General features: G+C 32.1%; 1 protein-coding gene across 4 annotated transcripts in view; it reads left to right on the top strand.

Annotated features, from left to right (window-relative positions):
* LOC114339639 (serine-rich adhesin for platelets) overlaps positions 1-13,882 on the top strand; it is a 1,513,912-nt gene that overhangs the window by 1,437,939 nt on the left and 62,091 nt on the right. For 3 of the 4 annotated variants that reach the window (XM_028290316.2, XM_028290298.2, XM_028290323.2), the window contains 2 exons: positions 10,344-10,614; positions 10,665-11,147. In XM_028290316.2, the coding sequence (XP_028146117.2) occupies positions 10,344-10,614; positions 10,665-11,147 (754 nt within the window). The remainder of the gene's footprint in view (positions 1-10,343; positions 10,615-10,664; positions 11,148-13,882) is intronic. The other variant, XM_028290307.2, reaches the window with a different exon arrangement.

Raw genomic sequence — 13,882 nt, 5'->3', positions numbered from 1 at the left:
ATTTTTTTTAACTCAATACTTTTTGAGTTATTCGTGGCTGAAAATTGGCCATTTTCATTGAAACATAATACCTTTTCGGAAGGTTTTTTGCGAATACCTTAAAAACTATGCATTAAACTAAAAAAACTATATTATTCAACATTTTTGTAAGTTATAAAAAAACAAAGAGACTCTTGCCTCCATAGCTCTTCTAGTTATAATACAAAAAGAGATATGGTAGGTGAAAATAGTTTGTTTTTTAATACATTCTCAAATTGGTATATTTAACTTGAAATAACAGAGAAACGGTCGATTTTAGGTGTATAATGCGACTAAGACCTTTTGTGGAGCTTGAAAAGACCTTTAAAATGAGCTATATAAAAGGTCCATTATATTAAAACTAAGCGAGATATGCTGCAAACAAAATGCATAACTAATGTGTTTTAAGAAAAATAAGAAGTAATTTTAACCCCCATCCACCAAAATGGAAATGCATCGTTTTCCTTCTACAATACCTTTTACTATAGTGTTATTTTTATGTTCAGAAAGTTGAACGGGTTTGAGATGAATGGTTTTTGAAAAAAAAGACCAAGTTATATAGAGCATTTTTAAATTTCCTTAAGAATCTTCCTTTTTCTCCATGTAACTTGAAAATAATAAGAGATATAGTAATGAAAAATAAAAATGAAATTTTGAAAAAAAAAAGAAACCCTACATTTTTGTGGGGTATCTTTTTTTCGTATCTCTTATTATTTTCGAGTTACATGGAGAATAAGGAAGATTTTTAAGAAAATTTAAAAATGCGTTCTATAATCTGACCTTATTTTTTTTAAAATCGATTCATTTTAAACCAGTCCAACTTTTTGATCATATCAATAACACTATAGTAAAAAGTATTGTAGAGGGAAAACGATGTATTTAAATTCTGATGGATGAGGGGTTAAATATACTTCTCATTTCTTCTTAACCCTTAACTGGTGACCATGCGTCTCACAGACTCCGCACGTTTATTAACGCGTCTGCGTTTCTCGCCACAAATACGTAGCAACCTATAATTCGGTGTACCTTCCTAGCTTTTTAGAGTATATTCGAATGTGTTAATGAGGGGTACCTCGCTTTTCCCGTTTTCGAAATATTTACGTCGCGGAGTCTACTAGACGTAAGGTCACCATTAGTGTTATGTTAATATGGATAGTGTTCGTAAAGCTGTAAGAGTATTAGACGATGTTTTCGAAGAAATGTGCACAAAATTGTATAATGAGGCGAACAGTGACATTACTGATGATGATGTGGAAGAAGGATATTATATAGAAAGTGATGAAATGTGTATAAATTGTACCAGAGTAGAATAGATTTTTAACGTTTTTTGTGATTTGCAGGTTTTGTGCAGAATTGCAATTATGTTGTTTTAAACAATTTTTTTTGTAAAATGGACCTATTTGTAAACATACATATATTATATTAGTTTGTATATGTTTAATTTTTTTTGGAATATGACTTTAAAAATTTTGTGTTATAAAACATGTTAGCATTTTTTCTGTTTTTGTTATAAGTCCTACAGTTTGTTTTTTTTTTCTTTTTGGCTAAATAAAAATGACATTACAATATTGTTTTATTATTAAAAACTGTTTTATTGTATTTTTTAGGTACCAGCTTGACAAAAACAGCTTTTTTAGCCAGGAGTCTGTTAGACTCATGGTCACCATTTATGTAATTAAAAATAGGGTCACCAGTTAAGGGTTAAAATACATTAGTCATCAAGTTTTTTGCAGAATATCTCGCTTAATTTGAATGTAATCGACAATTAGTATTGCTCATTTTAAAGGTCTTTTCAAGCACTATAAAAGTTGTAAGTATCATTAAACACCTAAAATTGACCGTTTCTCTGTTATTCCGAATTGAATACACCGATTTGAGCATTCAACAATTATTTTCTAAGTTAGTCGCAAAAATCCGTCCGAAAAGGTGTCATTTTTCAATGAAAATGGCCAATTTTCAACCACGATTAACTCAAAAAGTATTGAGTTTTCAAAAAATAATTATAGAACAGTTTTTGCTTAAAATTACGTTATCTAGCCTCTTCGTTGGCTATTTTAACCAAAACATTTTTCACCCCCGAGAAGGGGTGAGAACCACCCCCAAGATAAAAGCGCACATCGGCATAGGGTAGACTTTGTTTCATGAGCTATTCCCTACTTACTGTGAAAATATCAAGTAAATCCATTTAGTAGGACGGAATTCGGAGCCAAATACCCTCATTGACTGCCCTATTATTCCTTTACAATATTGCTGTAATAATGTTGTTGCTAGACAGGTAAGTTGTAATTGTATACCGGGTGTACCAATCAAACTGTGTTTCTTTCTCAAAGTTCACTACACCCTGTGGAATATTCTAGCAAATATAAAATACTGAAATTAAAACCCAGCTATAGCCTCAGGTTTTCTTAAATTCTGTTGTTTGATTCGTTCGCTTATGTTGGATAAAAAAAAAGTTACGTACTTTAACAACTAGCCATGTTCTTCATCAATATTGGTGTTTCTAAACAAGTGCGACAAACTTTAAGAGGTGATTCTGGATGAAAAAATAATGACGGTTTGTTCTATAAATATATGAGCAAATGCTTTGTTTTTGAGATACGAAATATTAAAGTTTTTCTTACAAACTGACGATTTATTTATTGCTCTAAAACCGGTTAAGATATTCAAATGAAATTTGGCAGGTTTTAAGAGGCAGTTATTTCGCATTTTTTGACATACAATAAAGAATTTTATATTCATTATTGGTGTGCATAAGGGTAATATGACCCGTATGTCCAACATAAATCTATTGCTTATGTAAAAGCTTTTGGTCATTATCTACTATATTTAACATTACTTCCTCTATTTCATTCATCCTTTTCCTCTGTCCATCTTTGGACGTACACCTCCTTTATATATTTTCGTGTCTCTTTTAGACATGGTTTTACGCCATGTTTATTAATTTTTTTCATTGTAAAAACTTGGTCAGTTACTGATCTATTTGCTCTAAAGGCTACTTGCTATTTTACCAGATTATTATCAACTTTGATTTTAATTTTGTTTCTTGTTTGGTTTTTGTTTCTTTTTCATACGGCTATTATTCTTTATATATTGTCTCGTGTAGTGTTGTTCCTCCGTAGTTTTCACATACACCTGTACATCGTTTAACCTTTTAACAATTCGTAATTATTGCTAAGAAATATTGAATACTAAAGTCTTCTTCTCCTTTTGGCTTCATAACCCTGGATGGTTCTGTGCCTGTCTGGCTACGTCCTCCTTTCATTCAGATCTCTCGTGTGCCCTTCTTCTCCATTGTCTTATGTTCATGTTATCAGAACGTCTTACTCGTCATCCAACCATCTCCCTCTGGACCTTCCTTTTTTTCGCCTTCCTATCGACTTCCATTGTAATATTTTTTTCTTTGGTATTTTTGCATCATCTTATCTCTGCTCTCTGGAAATTTCCCAGCCATGACAGACTTTGACTTTCACAAATCTTACTGTTGTTCTGAAGCTATTTCCTTGTGGAATTTTTATGATGAATTATTTATATGGGAAATAAGCCACAATTAAAATGAAAAAATAATTTTATTAACTGGAGATATTTTCTCAGTGGAGAAAATATCCCAGTGTCTACCAACTCATGAAAAAGAACAATATAGGGTACTATGTAAACTTGAATTTGAAAAGTCTAATCAAATTGAACAGAACATCAGCAAAGAAGAAATGAAAGCTTTAAAAACTTTAAGAAATGATGACTCCATAACAATCCTACCAGCGGATAAAGGCAATGCAACTGTAATAATGAATAAAATACAATATGAGGACAAAATTACAGATCTAATTACAAATGGACCTTATAGCAAATTAACGAAGGATCCAACGAAGACACTGGAAAACAAAATATATAGAACTTTATTCAAATTTAAAAATGATCTAACATACTATCAAAGAAAATTAATGACACCTCACTACAGCAAGACACCACATTTTTATGGAGTGCCGAAAATTCATAAAGCGAACATACCACTTAGACCCATTTGTAGTACCATCAATTCTCCTTGTAGTGAACTATCAAAATTCTTATTAAACATTCTAAAACCATTTGCTAATAATGATGACACTTTTATAAAAAATACAAAACATTTTTTAAACAAATTATCAACTATTGAATTTAATCCAAATAATATTTTAGTAAGTTTTGACATAAACAGTTTATTTACAAATGTACCATTAGATAAAACTTTAAACATAATCAAAACGAAATTAGAGAATGATAATACATTGGCAACTAGGACAAGACTAAATGTATCAGCTATAATGGAGTTATTGACATTATGTACCAATAATACCTATTTTCAACTAAACAATGAATTCTATAAACAAAATTTTGGTCTAGCAATGGGCTCTTCTTTATCTCCATTATTGGCTAATATATTTATGGAGGATTTCGAAACTAATATTATTTCTAAACAAAATTTAAAACCCAGAGTATGGTGGAGATATGTAGATGATGTGTTTTCAATATGGCCCCATAGATCAGAATTGTTGGATACGTTCCTGAATATTATAAACGATCAAGAAGCGACAATAAAATTTACAATGGAAAAGGAATACAATAACAGCCTACCTTTCCTCGATGTTTTGATCTCAAAGAAGGATATTGGATATGAGACTCAAGTGTATAGAAAACCAACACACACCAACAGATATCTCAATTACAAGTCAAATCACAACATCAACGTTAAAAAGGGAATCATTAAATCATATGATAGAGCCAAAATTACTTGTTCTAACGAAAATTCCTTTTTAGCAGAAAAACAATTGTTAACATCTGTTTTATTAAAAAATGATTATCCTTTATCGTTTATAAATAAGGAATTGTCAAGATTGGATCGAATGGAACAGAACGACTTAGAACGGGATCCTACAACATTCACCAGAAATAATACGAGGAAAATATCAATACCATATATAAAAGGACTATCCGAGAAACTTAAAACAATAGGAAATAAATTCAACATTTCAACAACATTCAAAACAACAAACACATTGAGATCTATTCTATCTAAAACTAAACCTAACAATGATCAAGAAAGAACAAAGAATTGCATTTATAAAATACCTTGTGAATGCGAACAATTTTATTTAGGTGAGACATCAAGACCATTAGACCTTAGAATAAGTGAACATCAATCTTATATTAAAAATAGAGAATTTGAGAGATCTCAAATATGTCAACACGCATGGGATAATGAACATAGAGTTCAGTGGAGAGATTCAAGTATAGTCCTGAAAGAATCAGATAGTAAAAAGAGAAAAATCAAAGAAGCGGCTCTAATTATGCTAAATGAAACCAATTGTGTCGCAAATTCCTCGGTAGAATGAAGTAGGATGTGGTTACCCATACTGAAAGAGGAAGTCAATAGAAAGAAAATACCAAGATTAGTAAGTCAATAATATCGAGCTAGTACATATTTTATATTTTAGTATTACTTATATATCTAGTATTATTAATATTATTTATAATTTAAACATGTTACAAGTCAGAATTTGGTATTATTTTTTGAGAGTAAATTAATGTAAGACCAAATACTTACGATGTCGGGATAGTATCACAAGGTTTTTCCTGGTTTTCCCTTGTGATTTACTATGAAGTCTCTAATGCGAGAATTTTACTGTCGTTGCATTTGGTTGTCTTTTTAAAGACAGATCACATGCTATAGTTTTTTATGACGGATATTCTTGAGTTGGGGTTGATTTCATGTAATCGAATGAACTATCTTTCAGTAAGTCGTCCCAGGAACGCAACTCATAAATATTGGCAATATCATTTTAAAGTCTTCTACTTTAAAATGTATAATATATGTCTGAATTGCCAATATAAATGAGTGAGATTAAATAAATTATTAGAAGAATTTTTTTGCTTAGCAACAACACTTTTATTTATTTTAGTAATATTTTGTATTTTGACAACGGCACCCGATTTGGGCGTCGAAACGTTAATAAAATTATTTTTTCATTTTAATTGTGGCTTATTTCCCATATAAATAATTAATAACAAATCTTACAATATCATAGCTTTCATTCAATTCATTAACCTCGTCGTGTCTCTTGATTCTCCATATGCCGTCTTCCTTTTTCACCGGGCCATATAGTTTTCTCAGTATTTTTCTGTCGAATGTTGGGTTCATCTTTTTTCGTCATTACCCAGATTTCACAACTATAATAGGTTACTACGGATCTAATCAATGTCTGTAGATAGTCATTTTGATTCCCTTGTCTAATAATTTCGATGTCATCAATCTTTTATTAGCATAGTATGTAGGTACTGTCGGAAAAATCAAAGATTACCCATGAACGAACATGTCAATCACTTATTTTGTATTTGCTGTCGTTTTCTAAAACAAACGTCTGTTATTTATAGAAAAAGACATCAAATACAAAATAAGTGATTGATATGATCGATCATGGGTAATCTTTCATTTTTCCGACTGTATGTATGATTCCCTCTGGAAATACGTGCATTAATTTCGCTACTGATGGAATTCTTCTGATTCATTTCTGTACTCAGATATGTGAAGACAGCCACACGTTCAGTAGTATAGTTATCTATAATTGTAATATCATTTTCATTGTAAATCTACCAATATTTAACTCTAACTTGACCACTGATCTTTTCAAACCCCTTCAAATATCACATAATATACAAAATTTTTATATTAAACCCGTAACAAATGTTAAATATCTAGGAGTTTTTATCGATACACATCTAAAATGGGACTTTCACATTAAATATATCATTAAAAAGCTACAGTTTATCCTGTATAAGTTTAAACATCTTAAAAAACACATACCTAATATATATTTTCGCACACTATATTACGGACTAGTAGAAAGTCATCTCCGTTATGGTATACTGGCTTAGGGAAGCGCCCTAAAAACACACATTCTTCCACTGGAAATCATACAAAGAAGATTTCTGAAAATTATTATGTCTAAACCATACACCTACTCTCCAGATAGATTATATAAGGATAGTAATATATTTGACTTGAAACAGTTATACTTTCTTTGTGTGTCTTTAAAATATCACACCATGAAAACAGACAACAATTTACCATCACATGAGCATGATACAAGAGGAAAACACCTTTATATGATTCCGAAAATCACAAAGTCCTTCTGTCAAAGAAGTTTTCTATTTCTAGCCCCAAAAATATATAATCTTATCCCCAGTGATATCAAAAATACTAAGAATGTTCTTCTATTTAAAAAGAAATTAAAATCATTTCTGATGGAACAAACAAGAAATTTTTGTGACATCATTATAGTAGCTTAAATTTACATACATTAAAAAACAAAAAAATAAATAAAACTCTAGAGTCACTACCAATTTTTATACCTATATTTCAAATTTTATATTGTTTTAAACTGATTTATTTTGCTTATTATTTTTATCATATTTAATTAAACATGCGTATATACACCATTCTTCAAAAATATTATTAACTAATTGAGCCATACATAATTGTTTAAAAAAAATAATAGTTCGTGCTTTATTGTTAAACTAAGTATTTATTTTATTGTTTTCATTGTATTATTTATTCTACGTATCATATTTACTAAAACATAACTGTGTATTTACAATTAAAAAAAAACGTACCTATCTATTTATTGTATTATATTATATTGTATTATGTTGCTATTTATGTTATTTATGTTATTTTCGTTAATATGTTATTATTTATTATTTTATATCCTATTTACCGAAACAGGTGTATCAACACCTCTCGGAGACCTTCGGGTTAATTTATTCACTTTAGCTGTAAATATCTAAAAACATTGTACCTATTATTGTTGAACAAATTATTATTATTATTATTATTATCTGGTGTTCTTTTGACAGTGATGAACTTCATTTTTGCTTCGTTTATCTTCAGCCCTCTTTCTCGTGCTTCAGGATCGATTTCTTTGAACGCTTCCATTAGTCGTGGCTTGTTTCTACTAAAGATGGCTACATCGCTGAAGTATGCAGTAATTTGTACCGTTTTGGGGTTTATATGGTCGGTTATATCGATTTTTCTGATGACTGACTCAAGAACTAGGTTAAATAGCAGTTGATATAGCGTCCCCCTGTCTCACTCCCATGTTGATGTCAAACAGGGGAGTCAGTTCTGATTTACTCTGACTGCCGCTTTTCAATCCAGCAACGTCATTTTTATGAGGCTGATATATTTCTTAGGCATACCTAGATTACGAAGGTCTTCAAGCATTTTGTCTTTTTCCACACTATCAAAATCTTGTTTAAAATCTATATACATATTATATCTATATCTATATATTATACTATGTCGTATTCTTAAGCTTTTCTTGTATCGTTCTGGTATGAAGATTATTTGTACTGGCTCTATTTGGGCTGAAACCATTTGATTGGTTTTATAAATTGTTTATAAATTGGCTGTATAACACCAACTGTCCATTCCTCCGGCATTTGCTCCTTGGTCCATATTAATATTATTAGGCAATGAATTCTTCCCAGAGTTCGAATCTTCCATGCTTTAATAATTCTGCCGAAACTCCGCCCGCTCCAGGCGCTTTATTGTTTTTTTAGTTTCTTTTTTATTTGAATTATTTTTTCATAACTGGGGTTTTCAATGTGCTGCTCCGTTGTAATTTATCTATTGTCTCGTTTTGATCATTTTCATTGTCTGCATTTAAGTTTTCTTCGAAGTATTTTCTCCACCTCATTATAATTTTTTGCTTCTCTGTTTGTAGTTCTCCGTACTTGTTTGTGAATACGTCAATTTTGGTCTAAATGACTGTGTGCTTTCTTTTATTCTTTTATATAATTTTTTGCTTTCACGTCTGTTATTATGCTCTAGGATTTCTTGTACCTACTTGTCTTTTCACAGCCTCTCTTATTGAATATTCAAGTACAATTTTCTGTTAGATAGAATTCCTAGTACCTAACTTAAAAAAATATAAAATTTAACGTGAAGTAAAAACACTCCCTGGTGTAATTGGTATATTTTAATAACAATTTTAAAACATTTTTAAAATCCAAAAGGATTACGTTCAGAACGTTTTCGGATTTATCAGTCCATCATCAGTGAACTCCCTGTCCTTGCTAAATAGCCACAATGCCAAACACTGGTTAAGTTATATGTTCAAACTACATAGTAAAAATTATAAAAAACTTTGGCCTAAATTGGATACCAATGGATTACTTTTAGCAACATGATGCTCTACTGCATTAAATTAAAAAACATTTTTGTGATTAGATCTTCATTAAACCACGTTTAGTCTGTCAATGATATTACGCAATGAATGATATTTCTTTCAGGGTTGTGACTACATAGCTTCACTGAGAATGCATGGGATGCTGAAATAGGCTATATGGAGATGGTGGTCCAACTCTGAATAAAAAAAAAAACAAAAACTTCCTTTATATTTTTCATCTTTACTCAGATTTGAGTATATAGAAACTGTTTTTTGGTCCTTTCTTCTTGACGAAGAGAAGGTAAATGCGTGGCCAAAGTGTCCTCTATTTGCTTTGTCCTAATTTCGTCGTCTCTTGTGCTTATATATTGTAAAAGCCCGAGATACAGGATGCAGCCAGAAAGCAGTTTATTAAAAAAAAGTCTTAGATTTAAAATATTGTTTATTATATTTTTATTTCAATTATTCTTTAAAAAAGAGTAAACTTTGTATCTAGGGCTTTTCGTTGTTTTCCTCGCATTGCGAGAGATGTCGCTGGATTGCCTCTCAAAAGGTGTAATCATTGCCTCGCGATGGTTTCCCTTAAATAGGCAGGATTGTTGATATTTCTTTCAAAGTTGTGACTACATGGCTTCACTGAGGATGCATGGGATGCTGAAATAGGCTATATGGAGATGGTGGTCAACTCTGAATAAAATAAGAACAAAAACTGCCTTTATCTTATCCTCTGTCAATGATGTTGATTGACAGACTAAACGTGGTTCAATGAAGATTTACTCACAATTTTTTTTTAATTTAATGCAGAAGAGGATGTTGCTAGAAGTAATCCATTGGCATCCAATTTAGGTCAAATTCTTTTAAAATTTTTACTATGTAGTTTGAACATACAACTTAACCAGTGTTTGGCAATGTGGCTATTTAGCAAGGACAGGGAGTTCACTGATGATGGACTGATAAGTCCGAAAACGTTCTGAACGTAATCCTCTTGTTTTTTTTTATTTTTATTAAAATGTACCAAATACACCGAAGAGTGTTTTTACTTCACGTTAAATTTTATTTAACTAGATGGTATACAGCCAACCTTCGGATATTATCCCGTTTTATTTAAAAAAATATCTTTTATAGAACGCAGAAAAAGCTCGAAGACATTCCGATGCGGAAACTTTCCGCTCAACTCAACAGGAGGCGCAAGCTTTGGCCGACCTTATTCTTAAAAGAGAAAAGGCAACTGTAAAAAGAACTACCTCTGATCCCGGCCAGTCTTCACCAATAATTCAGTTTCAATCTAGTGAGTCCTTTACTTTAGCGAACGTTACCTACCAGTCAGAAGAAGCAGAGTTCATATCTTCGAGTCTGCAAGAAGGAGTTTTCACGCAAGAAAGCATGCTTCTACAAGGTAAATATGTAATGCGTAAAAGACCAGTTTATATTCTAATAAACCATAAGTTACAGGAGTCGATCCTAGTCAGCTTGCATCAATACAATTTCAAACCGATACTCTCCTCCAAGATCAGAACGACCAACAAATACAAAATTTCAAAATCGAAGATATCTCACTGCAAGAACCAGTAGTTCAGCACTCCCCCTCCTACCAATCCAATCATTCTGTTAATCAAGAACTACAGGCCGTGCTAGATTCTCCCTTACCGGAGAGTTTGGCGGAATTCAGCACATTTCATTCGACGAACAGCATTGATATGCCCTCTCCGAGTTACCAAACTCAATCACCTGCTCAATATGCCCGATCTCCACACACAATTACTGCACAATCACCATTACAGAGTCCATTGATAAGGCATGATTCTCCAGGATTTGCTTATCCCACACCACCAGCGAGTCATGAAGGCCAGAGTCCAGGATTTGGGCAAAATACAATATTGCCGATGGTATCACCTAATGGACAAGAGTATGGTCAGATAGTAGAAAGAGGTAAGTAAATGTTTCCTATGCAAAGTTTTGAATTTTCCCGAAAAAGCATAAAAACTGGTCATAAATATTTTTCTATCGAGTGTCATAATGTTAAACATAATACCAAAGTAACAAGAATATCATCAACATTATATTTTTTGTTGTAATTTGCTTTTGGACATTTCTGGACATTTCTTCTTTGATATTAAATTTAGCAAAATTCTCTGGAAGGCTTCGTCAACCACAAATATTTAGTAAAATAAAGAAAAAATAAGTAACTTATTGCAACTAGGCACATTCTTCTTCACGTGCCACTCCTAGTGGAGATTGGAAATCATCATGGCCACTGCGAATTTGTTAGCAGTTCAAAAAGTTCAATAGAACTACACCGGCACCATTCACGTAGATTTCGAAGCCACAATATTTTTCTTCTTCCCACACTTCTTTTGCCCTTAATTTTGCCCTGCATGATATTTATGTTCGTACTTTTCACCCCTCATAATGTGCCCTAAATATTCAATCTTTCTAGTTTTTATCTCATTTATAATTTCGCATCATTTGTCTAAAGTTTAGAGTACCTACTTGCGTGTTAAGTGACGCAGTCCATCCATGATATTTTGAGAATGCGCCTATAGCACCACATCTCGAATGCTTCGATGTTTTTTATGGTCGACTGTTTTAGTGTCCAAGCCTCAACTCCATATAACCCGCCGTTACACGCGTCTTCAATTGTGACGTGGTTGCACGCGTATGAGCGTCGCCCTCACCTACATAAATTCGACTTATTTCGAGGAAGAATGAATGTCAACATGTAAAAATATAACATGGGTTGTACTCACATATTATAGAAAGTCTCGTAAACCAATTTTTTTTTTATTAATTTAACAAAACAAAAGTAAAAATAATATAGATCAAAAGCAAGTTTTCTTAATTTTCAATTTCAGCAAGCCACTGAAGAAATTAACGTTCTTTACGCGAATTCATGTTACTAAAAATACAAATTAAAATTAAAAACTCTTCTGAAGTTATTTCTTTGTGGCATTTATGTAACTAACTATTAATATTTTGTATTTTGATAACGACGTCCGAGGTGGAATTCGAAACGTCAATAAAATCAATTTTTCAAGTTAAATTGTGGCTTATTTCCCAATTAGAATAGGTAAATTTAAAAATGGGTTCTTAACCAGTGGCGCACCTAGAATTTTCCTCTGGTTTGCTTGGGCACCGAAAGTTTTTTGTATTATTTGTGAAAGACAAGTTACATTTTCCTACTTTCTTTTATATATATTTCTATATGCTCTGGGTGGGAGTTTAACCCCCAAACCCCCCTCGGTGTGCCACTGTTCCTAACCTAACCCAAACAATAATATTTTAATTAAACCTACCTAAATATTAAATAAAAACCTAAAAGTTTCTTTGAGATAATAGAAACGTGATTTCACTGTGATTGCACGCGCAGTGAGGAATTCCCTCACTTGAAGAGGGATGTCTCTTCTTTCAACTATCACACAGCACACTGGCCGCCTGAAATATTCTATAACTTTTTCATACCCTCTCATGAACCATGCTAAAGGCATTCCTGGGTGCTTAAGGTTATCGTATTAGTTTACACAATTTCATTGGTTATAAACAAATATGGTGAGGGATTTCCTCATAGCGCGTGTAATGGCGGGATAACAGGGTGGAAAAGACATTACACCGCAGCATTCGTATTCGTAACTTTATATTGATATCACGATTGCAATAGAGTTTGCGCATTCTACTAAAGACTGATCTAGCAATTTCTATTCTGCATTTAATACCTTTTGTTTGATCAGTATCGTATGTGATCCAAGCACCTAGATATTTATAACAGGACACACGCTCAATCGCTCAATCGCTGTATTGTCTATTACAAGATTAGCGCTGATGTTCTTTGATTTCGCGATTACCATAAATTTAGTTTTTTTCAAACTAATTTTCAACCGTAACTATTACGCTATATATTGAGACTTTGAACGAGATGATGTAGTTCTTCTAGCGTTCCCGATATGAGAACCGTGTCCTCAGCATACCTTATATTGTTGATCGTCTCACCATTTATTATCAGACCAACATCTTCTTCCGCTAGTGCTTGTTGACAGATGGCTTCACTATACAGATTAAATAAAAGTGCGATAAGATACATCCCTGTCGGACTCCTCGACGGATTTGAATTTCTTCTGTTAGCCTACCCTCAACCTTCACATTTGCTGTTTGATTCCAATATAGGTTGCATATAACTCGAATCTCGGCTGTCTATATTTTTGTTTATTAGAACTTGCCTTAGTGGTTTATTCTGTACTTTGTCAACGGCATAAAATCAAGAATAAAATAATAGGAAAAGCGATAATTTTACTAAACTGTAATATAAATTTGTTCGTCTATTATGTTATTATGTTTTTCTTATGTGTATGTTTTATTGTTGACTATGACCAAAAAGATGGAGAGATGGCTGGCAGTCTACCTCTCAAGAAATGTTTCAACGTCGGAATTAACAGATCGACAGATCTACAACAAGTATAAGAAGAAGACGAGATTAGGGGTGTTGTGATAGCTCATTTGAAAGGTTATTTAATTGTCTATTCAGTAGTATAAACGTTAACATAATTATTTATACAGGTTGTTCCAAAAAATTTATTTTGAATTAAATTAGATAATAATTGAGACAAACAGAAGAATGTTTGTAATTCATTTAATTCAAAATATACTCAGAAAACTATATAATCAGAAAACAG

The sequence above is a fragment of the Diabrotica virgifera genome, chromosome 4 (assembly GCF_917563875.1).
Source record: "Diabrotica virgifera virgifera chromosome 4, PGI_DIABVI_V3a".
Taxonomy (NCBI): Eukaryota; Metazoa; Arthropoda; class Insecta; order Coleoptera; family Chrysomelidae; genus Diabrotica; species Diabrotica virgifera.
Note: the sequence above shows the minus strand (reverse complement) of the source record. Positions and strands in the feature narration are given on the sequence as shown.